The sequence below is a fragment of the Streptopelia decaocto genome (assembly GCF_964273445.1).
Source record: "Streptopelia decaocto genome assembly, chromosome: 14".
In the NCBI taxonomy this organism is placed as follows: domain Eukaryota; kingdom Metazoa; phylum Chordata; class Aves; order Columbiformes; family Columbidae; genus Streptopelia; species Streptopelia decaocto.
In genome coordinates this window covers 7,885,623-7,901,656 of record NC_138669.1, presented here as the reverse complement: position 1 = coordinate 7,901,656, position 16,034 = coordinate 7,885,623, and the positions used below count along the sequence as shown (strand labels likewise).

The 16,034-nt window shown below is 40.4% G+C and overlaps 2 protein-coding genes across 5 annotated transcripts in view; both read right to left on the bottom strand.

Moving 5' to 3' along the window:
- Positions 1–1,771: 1,771 nt before the first annotated feature.
- TCFL5 (transcription factor like 5) lies at positions 1,772–6,780 on the bottom strand. Of its 2 annotated transcripts, none has more exons than XM_082065706.1 (7): positions 6,481–6,780; positions 5,474–6,264; positions 4,597–4,783; positions 3,852–4,011; positions 3,046–3,292; positions 2,485–2,626; positions 1,772–1,910 (listed from the first exon to the last, which is right to left on the bottom strand). In XM_082065706.1, the coding sequence occupies exons 2-7, from the start codon at positions 6,205–6,207 to the stop codon at positions 1,791–1,793; spliced, it is 1,590 nt and encodes a 529-aa protein (XP_081921832.1). In that variant the 5' UTR covers positions 6,208–6,264; positions 6,481–6,780; the 3' UTR covers positions 1,772–1,790. The 2 variants fall into 2 exon arrangements, with proteins under 2 accessions (XP_081921832.1, XP_081921833.1); XM_082065707.1 differs by having other exon boundaries at positions 5,474–6,209.
- A 986-nt stretch (positions 6,781–7,766) lies between these two features.
- Positions 7,767–16,034, bottom strand: part of DIDO1 (death inducer-obliterator 1) — a 54,681-nt gene continuing 46,413 nt past the window's right edge. For 2 of the 3 annotated variants that reach the window (XM_082065665.1, XM_082065664.1), the window contains exon 18: positions 7,767–13,245. In XM_082065665.1, coding sequence (XP_081921791.1) covers positions 9,881–13,245 — 3,365 coding nt within the window. In that variant the 3' untranslated portion in view covers positions 7,767–9,880. The remainder of the gene's footprint in view (positions 13,246–16,034) is intronic. The other variant, XM_082065666.1, reaches the window with a different exon arrangement.

The window sequence follows — 16,034 nt, the reverse complement described above, 5'->3', positions numbered from 1 at the left end:
TACAAGAAGTGGAGAAGTGACTGAATATTTAAATAAATGTTGCATTGTAAGAATACAGACAGAATCCTCCTAGTGGTAAATGGACAGATGTTCCTTCTGTTCTATAAAGTGGAGACTTTGACACAGTTCTAGGAAAAAGCAAGCAGCAGATGAAAACTTTAATTAAAAGATGCTGTATGAGTATTTTTCTCCTCCCCCCAAATATTTTCCAGTGTTTTTACTGCTAAACAACTTCACCTTCCCTTTCTCCCTTTGTTCACGAGACCTGCAAGAGAAAGTGTTGTTCCTTTTTTGCCATCATACCCGTAACTCTAAGATCACGACATTTCACAAATTTGCGCAAGACACATGTTGTTAAGGTGTTCAGGCATCCAACTGCTAATTAAATCAGTGAAAATGAGGCATTTAAATATCCCGTATTCTAATATCTTAACATTCTGGCCTAAGTAAAGACCATAGCTTATGTATATGCTGTCAATTATCAGCTTTCAGATTGCACCTCAAATATTTGCCAAGATTAGTAAATATTAATAGTAATCCTCTTGCAATCAAATTCTGCAAAAGGTGTAATGTATATATTTAATTTACAGGGGAGAATTTTTGTATATTTCCATATGATAATAAAGGAAATTAAGTAACAGCATTTTCACCACCTCTACTGAAGCTATTTGCACAGGAAGTGTGAATGAAACCCTAAATAAGACAAGATGCTCTTTTAAAGTCCAGCCCAAAACACCTGTATGAACTGTTGTAAAAATAAAAGGAGATTTTTTTTGTAACCTTTTCTTTGTGATGTTCTAAGTGTCATTAAACACATCAAATTAACTCGGCTGAACTCCATTCCCCAGAACTGGTTTTACTAGGATTGTTTGGAAATAAGTTGCTGCAAAATTGCCCATACCCGTGATTTAAAACACTATTTATTTTGAGAGACCTTTTTTGTACTTTAAAACCTGCTAGCATCATCTATATAAAAACCAAAATAAAACCACTCTCAGCTCACGCACTATTCTATTTCTGCTCTATATGCTAAAGCTTATGAACAAAGAAGAGTCATATTAATCTTTAAATATGAAAATAGTTTATGCATTTAAATAATCTGTTTACAATATGCCACTCTTGAATTAAAGTAACAACACAAGAAACTCTTGGACAGTTGTGTGACAGACATTAAAAACAGCACTGTATTTAAAATAAATGCTAACACCATTGTATTGCTCTTCGGGGCCAAGTACGTTAAAATATGTACAGCAAATGAACTTCATAAGATCAGCACAGTTTGGAAACTATGCACTTAACCAATATAACATTTACATTTTTAACGGAAAAAAGGGCATTATAATAATAGGCTAACTTTAATTTCTTTTTACACTTGAAAATTACATTTGCATCTAGTCATTAAAATAACAGGACTGACGTTCTACAACTATTCTACAACTGTATTAGATCTTAAAAAAAAACCCAAAACAAAACCTCACACAACAACAACAAAGTAAAAGCCCACAAAAAAAACCCTGAACATATTTGTAATAACTAAAAGGGAAAAATACTTGGCTGTCATGACATTTTTTTGCAGCTTCTGGCCTCAAAGCCCTTTTAACAGAGCACTGATTGCTATTGCTGGTAGTTAACTTTCATTTCCATTTTGAATAAAGAATATGTTTTCTTTAAAGCTCTATTTATATATTTTTACAAGTTCTATTTTTGCAATTCACATTCAGCATGTAAAATAAAATATTTAGGCCTTTGTTAATTAAGCCACACTTGTCATACGCTTCAAGGCGGGCAGTTCAGACTACTTGGTCTCCATAGCTGTGCGTGTTTTCCTGCACTGGACAGGTTACAAATGAGTCTGATCTTGCTGTTTTTAGTCTCCTGCCTGTTTTACCACAGAACACAGTCTCAAATTCCTAAAAATCAAAATACAAAAAAATAAATAACAATGAGATGTATCGCTCGTGTCTTAAAAAAATCCCTAATAGACCTTGAACAGGAGATGCTGAGGAGCCATTCCAGTGTTTGACAAGCAGGTTTTCCTCTACACACTCCATCTATTCTCCGAGGACACTCAGCAGAGCCAGACCCATCACTGAACTACTAGTTCATGGAAACTAACTAGAAGACAATGCCGCGAAATGCGGGAAACAGAGAAAATTAAGAGGGGAGGAGGGAATGGCTGAAGAGGACTTCAATTCACATTGTTGTCCAGCCAGTATGATACTCAGGAATTGGACTAAGCTAAAAAACAAAACCAAAAATCTGTTTTGAAAACCCTGAGGACAGCTTATGGTTTCATACTACTGAACTGCACCAGCTAGTTAAAGAAAAAAAACAACAAAACAAACCCCACAACATTTTTAAAAGGAAGTTTCAATGATACAGTGGTCCTTCACAAACGGCATTAAGCAGAAGCATTCCAGGTACTTTTAGTGTAAAAACATTTTGTATTTTCTCAAGAACAAAAAAGAAATTAGATTTAACAACCTGTTTCAGAGAGTCGCCGTGCCTTTCCTGAATGTACTTCAGAAACGCGGTTGTCCATTGTAAAGTTGTTGCTTTATCAGTGTCGACAGTACAGAACGGGACCAGGAGATTCAGCTCATCACAACAAATCCGGATTCTGCGCCTGCAGATAAATACAAAAGGTTTTGTACTGATGGGTGAGAGGGAACGAAAACAATGAAAAAAGGAAGACTCCTCACAGGCGCTACCTGCCACTGACTGCGGAGACTTCTTGTTGTTTGCTACGAGCTTTATATTTGTATATCAGTCATGTTATACCCAGGCTACCTTATCTTTATAGAACTGGTTAAATGTTTTGAAATATTTTTCTTTGTTTATAGAGTAAAAAAAACCCACCACAATGAAACATACGTATTTTTTTCCTCTACCACCACCAAACCCTCACCACCTGCGCTGCTTTTTCTTGTAGGTAAAACAAAATATGTCAAATTTACATTTTACTCTGGCTACTGACGGGGAATATTACAGTATGAGTATTTTAGGCTTCAAAAACTTTATCTTGCCACTTATCACAGAAATTACCTCCTGTCCCTCTCCATGCGGTTGTGTCTTTCCCTTCGCTGGGCGATCCCGTCCTGTGTCACACTCTGCATCTGCATGCTCGCCCCGGGCTGTGCCGCCTGCCAGGTGCCCTGGGCAGACACAGAGCTCTGGCTGTCATCGCACATATTCTGAATTTCACTAAGAGGTTTGCGATCTACGTTTGTATCCGATGGGTTTATTCGGCTGCAACTTCTTCTGTTTATTGCTTGCTTGCATAAGGTGTCTTCTTGGAAAAACAAGAAGAAGAACCTATTTATAACTCTCCCACTCATCACTGAAGATATTGATAATGGAAAAATTATTTTTGCTCACTTATGTGAAATAACCTTTGAAGCTTTACTGCCAACCTACATCGACTTTTATAGTAGCACATCTCCATCTGCTTGCTCTTTCAAAATCCACCTAACCTTTCATAAGCATGTGAGGCCATCCCTTAAATGCTCTTCAGTTTATTCTGACTGGATCTGCTATATCAACTTTGGGGTCAGAAAATGTAGAAAGAAACCAGTTGTTTATTCTAAGCCCAAATTTTCAAAGGTACTTTGCAATCTCAGGTTTTCTCATGTCAAGCTGGAAGCGCTAAACAACTTCCAATGTACAGCTGCAATCACAGATGTTGAACTTTTTTGGAGTCCCATATTGTCTATAGTACATCTCAGACATAAAACCCATGTCATATGATTCACTAAAATCATATTCATTCTAACAAAACGACACAAATCCAGAAAAAAATGTAGATTTGAAGGCCAAGAGAAAGCAAAGTAAAAAGATGATGAATGGTTTACCTCCAACTTTAATCCAGACTTCCTCAGGCAAAGCTTTATTCATAGCACCTACTGTCTGTTTTGTGGATTCAATTTCCTGATAGCAGAAAGAGAATGTCTTGGGAATCCCCAGGTCCTGATGTTTGGCAGCTTCCAAAATAGTGCAAGATGTTCCAGAGGTCTGTAAAAAGCAACAAGGAAATACTTAAAAGGACTATATACATAAAAAAGAGACTATTTTGATATCTTCATGTTAATTTCCCAAGTTTTAGCCCCGTGATTCAATGCTTTGTATCACAATAAATCTCGATTACTTCTGCACACAACCCCAGGATTTTGACAGCCCGATTAATCTTTTTGCGATACCCCTGACATTTTCAACTGCCGTGCTATCAAAAAACCTTTTTCATCAAAATGAATGAGAAAAAAAGGAACCATAGAAAATGGTACTAAGTGTCTCCTCATCTCGCAGAAATGAAGCTGATGATACACTGATAAACTTGAGGAAAAAAGTATCTAATCTAATGACCTCCTCGTCATCACCTGAGTGCACATTATTATACATGCCAAATGATTAATTTGAATAAGTATTTTCAATGGTTTTGACATAAGAATAAATAATTTGCATTACAGATCATCCCGATCATCCCTATTTCAATGAAGTCACACTTCAACACAAACCTTCAGAATTATATTACACCTAGGAGGTTAACTAATAATTTGAAATTAGCGGAGTACCACTAGTGATTGATGGATAATGACGTACCTGTGTTTGCGGAGGATTAGCACCTCCAGCAGTGGAACACGTGTTCATAGTAAATAACGGGTATGTGAACTGTAAAGAAGGGGTGGCAGGTGCAGTCTTATTTTTCCCTAACGCAGGACACTTGTTCTCTTGCTGATGAACAGGAACACCGATCAGTTCTGACGGCTGCCGAATCAATGTTACTAAACTTAAAAAAAAAAAAAAAATACAACAACAACAAAATAGACCAGACTGACTACTTGAAAACAAGTGCAGAAAAATTCAGAGCTACACATACTTTGGTATCTATCAGCAAGAAACCACTTTAATTTACTATAAGCAGAAATCATTGTTATTGCCATATTGCTGACTTCAGGGACAAAAAAAATTAGCTGAGAAGGTATTTTATTCTGTGCAGAAACAATTCGACTTTATGCCTCAATGAAAAGTTTTATCAGCACACTAATACAGTTACAGGGCCAGACTGTAAAACACTATTGTTGCTCATAGTTTTTCCTATAGTCAGGCCTCCACATTTCAACACTAATCAATTGCTCTTAATATTGATTATGATAAAAAATCTACTGTGCTTTTAGCAAGTCGCATGTCAAAACTAGGCAATGTTCTTCTCTCACCTCTATTTACATTACATGTTGTTATCAAGAATAAAGTTGTAAAGTAATTAATTTTGGAACTACATGGTGACCATTTATGCAACACACAGAGGGTCTAATCAGCAGAGCTGCACCTACGTTTGACTGGCATAGTTTAAAAAAGCCCAACCCATCATTTTCATGTAGTAAAAAAAGTACTGTTCTTAGGTTTAGTTTAGAAAAAACGGTTTTGAACTCTATGATATATAGTTTAACAACAAAAACTAAAATTAATTGCAACACACTTGTTAAGAGTTACTCCAGATTCTTGGGATTCTTGACATCTGGGGTTTTCTGTCTGGATGCTGTTGAATCTGTCTTCCAACCGAACTCTGACTGCAGATTTAGATCTAGGCTCTGGCGCCAGTGCCGAATTTTCAACAAGTATGTTTCCTTTATTCGTCCCACCAAAATTTTCACCATGTTTAACTTTTACTAAACTGCGTCCTGGGACTTCTACAGAGCCGCTGTTGGGCGTTTTATCTGTTTGGTTCAAAGGGAGGTTCGACTCGCTAAGTAACATCATTCTGAGCTCCTGAAAGTCAGCGTAGCCTAAACGTGGGTTTGAACTTAGCAAACTGCTGTCAGAGGGTAATCCCGACTGACAGATAACTGGGTAAACCACCTGGCTCCCAGAGCTGTTTGATGAACACCCCTCCTGACTGGCATTCACCGAGCTCTGGTGCAGAGAGGAGTCTGCAGAATTACCAAGGGAGGAGAAAGAATTAAGCCTAGTTTCCACTTCACCTTCACTAGCTTGTGCTTCCGTATGTGAGTAAAGTATGTGCTGCAGCTGCGTATACTCAATTTCCATCATCTCCACCAGGCTGACGTCCGTGGTGGTGAAGCTAAGATTGTGCTCACCAAAGGCAACGTCACTTGAGCCTCCGGGTCCGACAGCAACGGGAGCGGGGTCGGGAACACAAGCTGTGCTCTGAGGAATAGAAGTCTGAGGCTCCTCTGGGGCCGATCCTGACATGACTACAGTAAACCTAAGCAGTTACCAACGGCTCTTTTCAACAGTAAACCACAAAACCTGCAAGAATTAGCAGCGATACCCATTAAAAAAGGGCGGGGTGGCAAAAAAACTTGCACTTCTGCATGGCCACGAAGCAATATGGCAAGGAACAGGCTCCTGGCAGTGCAGTGCCAGCCGGTGTCACCGTGTTCCCCCCTCCAGTGTCCCCTCTAAGCCCAGGTGACCCCCACACCCCCAACACCAGCACAGCTGCTCACGAGAAACGGCTTTCACCTGCCAACACTCGGGCTGGGCCGGGCGGCTCTGGGCTCTCTGCGGCCTGAACCTCCCTCAGGGGAGCCCCCTGCGCCTGTGGGGCCCGGGGAACGCGGACGGTTCAAGCTCCGGCCGACAGGAGCCTTGGGGGGGGGCAGCTCACCCCCTGCTCCGCCACGCCCGCCGGGGGAGGCGAGAAAGAGAAGGCGGGGGAGACGGAAAGGCTGAGAAGGGGAGGCGGAGAACGGGAACCCCCCGCCCCCTCAGGCCGCCCCAACGCTCCGGGCACCGGCCAACGCGCCCCAACCGCCGCGCGCAACCGCCGCCCGCCCGTGCGCATGCGCTGCCCCCGCCCCGCCCCTCAGGCGGAGGCTCCGCCCCTCAGGCGGTGCCGGCCCCGCCCGTCGGCCCCGCCCTCAGGCGGAGGCTCCGCCCCCGCCGGCGCCATGGCGGGGGTGGGTCTGTGGTGGCCCCGAAGCCCCGCGGGGAAGGGCCCGGCGCAGGGCGGCGATGGACACTTCGCCTCCGCCTTCCCGGCCTGGCCTTGGGGTTTGTGTGTTGCCCAGTCCCGGCGGCGGTGGAGCGGGGTCTGTGAGGAAACGTCCAGGGGAAGCGCCGAGAGGGCAGCGGGGGGTCCCCTCACGTCGCCATCTCGCACCCTCGGGCCCCGTAACGCTGGAAGTGACGCCGGTGATTTTCCTCCAGAAACGAAAGCCTAAGTTTTATAAGCAGCATTGTGCATGCACTTTTCCCTCCTCGAATCCTGCAGAGTCTCCTTTAGAATGCAAAAAATTACTGTGTTCTAGATGTAATAATCTTTCTGCTTATATTTAAACCTTCTATGGGCTTTCATGTAAAAATTTAGAATTTGGAAAGTTAACTGTGTACAGAGAAAAGCTGAAAATAGTTATTTCATGTTAATCAAAAGTTTGAACAAAGCCAGTGAACTATTTTCCTTTTTCTTGCAATGCATGATAATAAGCCAATACCAATTTTAGTCTCTGTAAATTGAGTTAAATGATGTTAAATGATGTTATCTTCAGGCTGGCTTTACTGTCTGCCGCAGTGCGGAACGCAGGAGCCTTGCTGCCAAATCCAAGCGCAGGTCATTGTAAACTACAGAAAGCTGTCTCTACAGAAAGTTTGTCTCTGCTGTTGTTTTTCTGTCACTCCATCTGTGGGAGGATGAATTTATCTGAATCATGAACAGATTCCCCAAAGTGATCTGTGGTGAAGGAGTTTCCTAGAAGATGAAAAGCCACACATCTATTTTATAAATAAAAAAGGTCAAGGAATTGATAAACGGTGTGAACAGAGTCTTTATTAAATTCAAAGCTGACTTGAATGAATTAATATTTTTTATTTTCTTTAGGTCTTTTGGTGTCAACTCTACAAATTACTAACTTACTAATTCTAATTTTTAAAAATAAGCAGAATTAGGGAATGTTTTAGAACCCAGAGGGAAATCACAGGCACAGATTTTCATATGAATTTTGGAATGTCTACAATTCATCACTTGGTAGTAATGTTTTCAGTCCTCCATTAAATAATGAGGAAATGAAACCCATGTGCCCTCAGTCTCTTGCAGTGACTCCTGTGCCTTGTTTAGAAGTCATAATACTTGGAAAATAATAGGCACATACAGATTTAAGAAAAGGACAACAGTTCTCTGTAGATGTTTATTCTAATTACAGTAACAAAAACCTGTGAAGTCCCATAAAGTACAGGATATATTTTGCCATATAAAATAAAATTTACAGAAATTTCTGTCAAGTAAACCTAAACAAACACACTTTTTTGCATACTTTTATGTATGTCTTTAAATTAGAAACATCTCATTAGGGAAAAAAAACCTTACACCACAGAAGATGTTTGCATTTAATACCAACTGTCTGCATTTTAACATTTTGTCTACAGGTTCCAAACCCCGATGACCATTTCAACCAGCAAATCCTTGGTGTTTAAGGACTTCCAAGATGCACCAATATGAACTGTAAAATCCGCAGTGAGATACACGGCATACGCTACTTGTCACTTAGTCTTCAAGATGCAAATTTTATAGGAATCTAATTTCACATTTCCAAAACTATTTTATAAAAAATATCAAAATATTTACCCAACTGTTAATCTACATGGTGAAATAAATTAAGAGGGGTTTTATTTAATACTTTAGAATGACATGCTTGAAGAATAGACAGAAAGTAGCGATGAAATGTATTTCACAGTGAAAAACTTCCCTCTTGAAACACACCATGAAGTACCAAACTTTATGCAGTAACATCTTCAGTGGGGATTTTATATATACTACCAGCCTAAGGAGGGTCTAACAGAAAAATAGTGACAGGGTTTTTTTTTTTTTTCTCAAGAGCAAAACACTTTCAGAATGAAAAGGAAAATCAAATGGGAATATTTCTTAAGTCTATGGTAAAATTCTGCAAAACCAAAGCAAAACAAAAACACATGCTTCACTAAATCAGTTCAAAGTAACAGATTTAGTGGCCTGTTTAACTAACTTATTCTTCTTTCCTTTAGTAACGAATTCATTTGTAGTCTTAGCCTTTTTCAAATAAACATCTGATGGTTTAATTTAAAAGTTTTACTGGTTATCAAGGTGCTACTCAGGTATGTTCTTTCATTACAGATTTGTAAAAATGTGACGTTTAAAACCCCTTGGCCTCATGAAAAAAATTAATGACGACTTTGTTTCTTTGCTGTACGTTTAACAGATGGATTCTGAAACACAAAATACCCGGATATAAAAAGGGAGATAGTGCACTTGAAGCTTATAAACATTCCACTTTCAAATCCTCTGTCAGTCCCAAGTAATTATTGACATTGTTCTTCTGCAGCCTTTTCCTAAATACAGACGACCCTTCTGCTGTAAAATAAACAAGACAGCAACAGTTCGACGCCTTTTTTCAAAGCGTGTGCTGGGGAAAAACGTTGACACCAAAAAATCACGTCCATGAGATGTAAAGGTATGGCTCCTAAGGTCTGGATTAAATTCTCTTATAAAATTACAATTCAAGTTACTGGAAAACATAACTTTATAATCTTAAAAAGCAATATGCTCTTCTTAGACTTTTTTCCATTTTGGTACTGTAAATGGAAATTTAAAGATGCAAGTAGAAAAAAACTCAAAATTTCAGTACAGGTAATGCTGTGAATTTGTATAAGAAAAACATTATGCACAAAATGCAGCAAGTGAAAGTCCAGTATGTCCTTGCCTTTTGTCCATTTGAGTATTTTCATTCACAGTTGTTCAAAAATTGCTAATTTGTCCGTAGGTTTTGTAAGGCTAGTTGTACAACGGTGTTTTTGTAAAGGTGAAAATATACAGTATATACAGATGTTGACTCAGTCCTTGCTGTGTTGTAAAAGTCTATTATTTATGGGAAATATATGATCAGTCCTATTTCTAGGACTGATTAGTGGAAGACGAAGCCTCCATTTCTGTTGGCTTCGGAGTTTCCTTCGGTGTTTCTGGCTTTGTCTCTTTCCCAGTTTCCTTGCTCTTGCTCCGATCTTTGCGATCTTTTCCTCTGTCTCTGTCCCGGTCTCGATCTCTCTCTCTCTCTCTGTCTTTTTCCCTGCTGCGATCCCGGTCCCTGTCGCGGTCTCGGTCTCTGCTCCTTGATCGGTCTCTGTCACGTCTCCTGTAGGATTCTCTGTCCCTGGTTCTTGTTCTTTCTCGGTCTCGGTTTCTTTCCCATTCTTTACCCCGCTCCGAATCCTTATCTCTGTTTTGGTTTCTGTTTTTGTCCCATTCCTTGTCTCTGTGCCTCTCCCAGTCCCTGTCTCTATTCCAGTTTCGGCCACGGTCTCTTTCCCAAGGCCTGCCATGTTCTCGCTCCCTTCGCCTTTCCTCAAAGGGTCGACCTTGTCGATTATCTGCTTGCTGAGGCTCTGGCTGATCTAAAGCCTTGTCTTTATTTCCTCCTTCGTATCTCTCTCTCTGTCTCCCTTCAAATGTCTGGCCTCTAAATTCAGGATTTTTCCCTTCTCGGAACTCAGGTGCTGACCACTGTCCTTCTGACTCAGATCCTTGTCCAGAAATATTGGGAAGAGATGTAGATGGTCCAGCTTCCTCCCACATCTCTTTTCTGTGGGATGGTGGATGGCTTGGAAGGTCCAGAAGTGGTCTTGGGGTTGACTTCATACCTTGTGGTGACTGACCTTGGAAATGAAATCTAGAAGGGGGAGGTTCATTCTCCTCTGGAAACATTGCAGGTGCAGCTCCTCTTGGTCCTCCAAACTGGAGTGGGGCTGGACCTCTTTGGTTGGCAAATCTGGGTGGTGGACTCCCTCTCCGTTCTTCAAATGGCTGTGGCAAAAGTCCTCTTGGACCAGGCATATGATTTGGAGCTGGACCTCTCTGCCCTTCAAATTGATTGGGGTGAGGCCCTCTTGGTCCCCCAAAGTGACTTGGGGCTGGACCTCTTGGCCCTCCAAACTGAGGGCCTCCTCTCTGTCCTTTAAATGGAGCTGGTGAGGGTCGTCTTTGACCTCCAAAAGGAAAAGGCGAAGGACCTCGGTTTCCCATAAACTGAGGTGGATCTGGTCCTTCGAACTGTCCTGGAGGCCCCATCATTTCATTATATTGGGGATCTGAGAATTCCCTTTGTTCCATGTGAGGTTCCCTATGATCTTCAAACTGAGATGGTGACATTCCTCTTGGAACACCATGATAAGAAGGGGCTGGGCCCCTATGATCACCAAAAAGAGATGGTGGTCCATGTTGTGTAGAAAATAAAGAAGGAATGGGACCCTTTTGACCTCCAAATCTTCCAGAGGCAGGTCCTCTTTGCCCATCATTATTTGGAGAACCATGCTCTTCAGAGAACTGTGGTGCCGGTCCTCTAAAATTAGGTCCAGGAGGTCCTCCGGGTGCGTTGAGCATCATCGATGGTGGGGGCCCACCTTTCTGCCCAGACAAAGAAAAAGAAGGTCCAACTCTGTTTTCTTCAAAGTGCTGTGGAATAGGTCCGCCCTCAGTCTGAACTAATGGAGGTTCAGTTTGTTCTACAAACTGATGAGACTGAGGATTTCTCTGTTCGTCATATTGCATGGATGAAAGACCTGGGTCAAAGTGACCAGCTACCTGTTCCTGAGAAGTAAACATTGCATTTGAAAAAGAGTCCCTTCCCATTAGTTCCTTTGACTCATTTGACCATGGTACTTGATGCATATCTTGCAAAGACTGACTGTCATTTGATGTGGAGAAATTAGGCTGGAAAGATGTACTTGGAGGTGTTGGAAGCAGCACTTTACGTAAAGGTTTGGACACAGAAGGTTCTCCAGAAGCTGTTTGACTCATGTTTTCCAAATTAACTTGAGCAGTGTTTTCAAATTGGCTATTAGATGCCTCTTTTTGGGACACCATAGAAGATGTTTCACTTGAAACCCAGTTATCACCACTAAAACCAGGCTGAGCAGCAGAAATTAAAGTTTTATCTTCCATACCAAGGGAAGTCTGCAAAGCATTTGGGAAACTTGCTGGAGCCATTTCAACTGTGACTATCTCATTCTGTACCACCTGTGGCTTCATTCGAGAATCAGCACTGTCATTAGTCTCTGTCGCCATCCTTCTGGCTTGTCGAGGGTCTCTGTTCTGCCTTGGGTCACAGCCTTGGTTTAAAACTTGTGCTTGCTGATTTAAAGATGAAGGTAGATCTACTTTTTGCATAGCCTGCTGGTCCTGATGGAATAATTCACCTTTTATTAGAGAAGATTTTGGTGGTGGCGACATCAAAGCATCAGACACTGAAAAATGAGCCATTGAAACACCAACAGCTGCTCTTTGTTGTCTGAGGGCTTCTTCTTGTTCCTCTAGTTGTCTTTTCTGTTCTTCTATTTGTTTGTTTAATTCTTCCAACATTTTTTGCTGTTCCACCAAGGAGGAGGATGCAGATAGATCAGGCACATACGAAGCAGGTGTTTCTGAAGAACTGCTTTTAGTGTCTGAATACATTTTGTTAGGTAAATCATCAACAGTCACTTTTGCTTCTTCCAAGATAGTTTCATCTTCTGGATCGTAGGCCTCATCCTCTAGTTCTGCTGTATTAGATGGCTTTTCCACATTATATCGTTTCTCACTTTCACTAGTCTGCATTTCAAAAGCTTTCTCTGGACCATATTCTTCTTCAGGATCATAGGGTCTGTCATCCTCCTCCTCTTCTATAGCTTTGTCTTTTGACATCTGTCCAAACTGTTGCACGATGGGATCTAACAAAGGAACAGCCGACATTCCTCCATCAGCAGCAGCTTGGCCTTCCTGATTTGAAGACTGGACAGTTTCAGAATCTTTAGCAAGTGGCTCAAAAGTTTTCTTTTTGCCAAAAAGCGTCTGCAGGATGTGCTCGAGAGGTGTGGCAGTTTTGGAGGATGAAGATGTAGCAGTAACGGTTGCAGAAGCAGCAGTTGAAACTGGTGGTGCTACCGTAGTTGTGGTTCCACTTTTAATCGAGGACAGTATTTTTAATACTGAAGGTGTAACTGCTGAGGTGTCTGGAATGGGAAGCGGAGGTGGAGGTGGAGGAGGAGATCCGGGTGGTGTTGTGCTTACAGTTGAATCTCCTGAATAAATTGAGTACTTCGGAGTTCTCTTTTCTTGCGAAGCAGCTAGTGGCCCTTTAGAGAACAGTGACATTTCAGTTTCCTCATGTGCTTGAATTCTGCTTCGCTTTTCCTCTATCTTTTCCGCTTCAATGCCAGTTGCAGGACGTTTCCCTTTCTGACAGATAACCAATCCAAGAATTAAATTGGGCCGAGATAACTCAAGACCTGAAAGGAAACAGAAAGATTGTATATGTAAAAACCTAATTTTTAATTATGCTTTCAGTAGAAACTTATTATTTTATATAGCAGCAGCTACAAAAGTCATAAATATAACATTTTTTCTAAATTCCATTAGATGACCTTTTGGCAATTTTCAGTAGTCCATAAGCATACACATCTGTGTTTCTTAACTTTTTATATATATTTGTATATACTAAACAATTTTTAATTCCTCCCTTGATATTTCTAATAAAAGATCTAAGAAACAAGTATCATTATTAAAAAGTGTCTCTGAAAATGTTCAAAACCAAGTAAGTTTTCACATTTTTTGTACTGTTACATCGTTTTTGTTTTTGTTCAACCACCCCTACCTCTTCCCCTGAAAAATCATATTTACTTTTAAATAGTTTGCAAATATGTTGCATACACAGAGATATTGAAAAGTGAGAAAGCCTGAGCTAAACATTTCTGTTATAATCTGTGCTAAAATGCTACATTGGTGTTTACACCAGTCTAGAAATATTTTGTCTATCTCTAAGTCAAACAAACACCAGTAATTGCTAAAATGATAACCTCAAACAAACTGTGTTTGGAAACAGCATTCAAGCTTGTAACCCACTTCCTGCTTATTTTTTATTCCAGCTAGATATTATTTTTAAATGAAAGAAGCAGAGAAACTGATAACTAAATGTAGCAAACAAGCCAAGGGCCACTGGGTGTTTGAGTTCCCTGCTCGGGGCTGATCCGGGTGTGCAGAGCAGGGCGGGCAGGATTCTGTTCGATGCTGTAAGACTTTTCTATCAGTAAAAAGCAATTAGTCCTTTGTGAAACCTTCAGACTTGACTACTTGGAGAAGTCTATCTAAAAATGATGGCAAAGTTTCGGGTAAAACGGAAGAATGCACAGGTCTGTGTTAACGTTACTGTATTCCTTTGGTTTACGTGCACAGTTCCCACTGGCACTTCTGGAAGATAAATGTGTCCAGAACGAAGGGCAGGGAATAAATCCTTTAAAGTACAAGTGGCAAGTATAGAAAATCCGTATAGCAAGGAGCTGTTTAACTTGTGGATTTAATGACTTTCAAAGGGCCCTCATTTGAGGGCCACTGTCTTTTCCCTCCTGTGTGCCATTAGTTATTATCCAGCCAGGAGGCAGTAACAGAGAAACGCAAGATTTCACTGTTACTAAGTGTTGCCAATTTTTTTTTTCGTATTCAGAAAAAAAAATAAGATGAGGAAAATTAACCAGCTATATTACCAGACCTAAGATTTGCTAATAATTCAGTACATACAAAAATCTGCCCTTTCAGAGGGGTTGGGATGCTGAGATGTGCAATGAAATAAGGCAGGACAGGAACAAAACAAAGAATTATTTTCAGTGAATCTAAGATTACTCAGAAAGTACCACGTAAATACTTGACTTATCCAAATACTCATTTGCACCCACAGCCTAAAAGCAATACTAGCAGTTCTGTTCACAATAATTTACTATCTTAAATGAAATTATATTACTATATAAGATCAAGGCACAATTCAAGACAAGCGGGAAAAAACACATTGACAGTTTACAGTCAGAATAGGCTCAGGAGTTAGAAATGGTTCACTGTATGTGAATTTACTTTATAGTTTATCAGCATACGAACAACAGCTCCACATGTGGTCAGTGTAGACCAGTGCAGAGTCTCTCACAAATTGGTGCTCATCCAAAAACTCCTAATAGGCATTTGTTGTTCTTCTGTGGCTCAAATACTGAATAATTGAAATTAACAGGTTTCAAAAATCTGTCAGACAGGATATCTGATAAAAAACAACTACTGAAAAATCAGTTTTGAATCCTTGTAAGAAACAGAGATCAAGTCACTAATTAAACCAGTAACATTTTAACACACTTTCAAGACAATACATTCCAGGAGCAAGCTAAAAATGTTATAATTTGTTTAGTCGTCGTATAATAACCTCATAAAAACTTCACATTTTGATATTGTAATTTTACACAAGTATCAGAAGTTACGTCTAACCTGGCTTCTGCATGCACTCAGTTCAAAGTGATCAAATGCTTCTTTTGAATGGAACACACAGCCAGAACAACACGTCAAAGGTCCCTACTCAATATTTATAAATAGGCTGAGTGCCTAATTTTAGGTAATCATGAAACTGTGGGCTGCAGTCTGTGGACTGTCTTTCACAAGCAAGCATTTAAAAAGTGCTGAAAGCTGTGCTGGCACAGTTAGCAGCTTTCAGTGCTAATTATTTATAAAGTAGTTATTATACTACTATGTATTTGAAGTCCACATGCTCGTTTTGTTGAGTTACATCCTCTAACTAAAGCCATTAGAACAGGATATGCTAAATACGACTATTGAATGTTTTTCTTACCCTTAAAAGCGTTTTTTCATTAAATTAGTTTTACCATATTTCTGCGTATAATGGCCACATCTTTCCCTCTCCTCATCAGCTGGAGAGAAGTTCCCTGTACTGGTAAAGACCTTCACCCAATTTCTGTATGTCACTGACAAACCACGGGAACAGACTAAGCATACCCATGGTGGACATTTTTAAGCTGCAGAGACCAATACAAATATTTTCTTTAAATATTAACACCATTTATCTACATGTCCTAATTAATCATGTAAGCAACTGACAACTCTAATTTATTTAGGATATAGATCACTTCCTGCATTGTAACACTGCGGCACATTCAGGTACCATTGCTGACTGAAGCGGCTGGCACAGAAAATAAGGTTTGTAATGCCATGTTCTCCTAGTCCTGCTGCTTTTCATAACGGTACGTGCCAA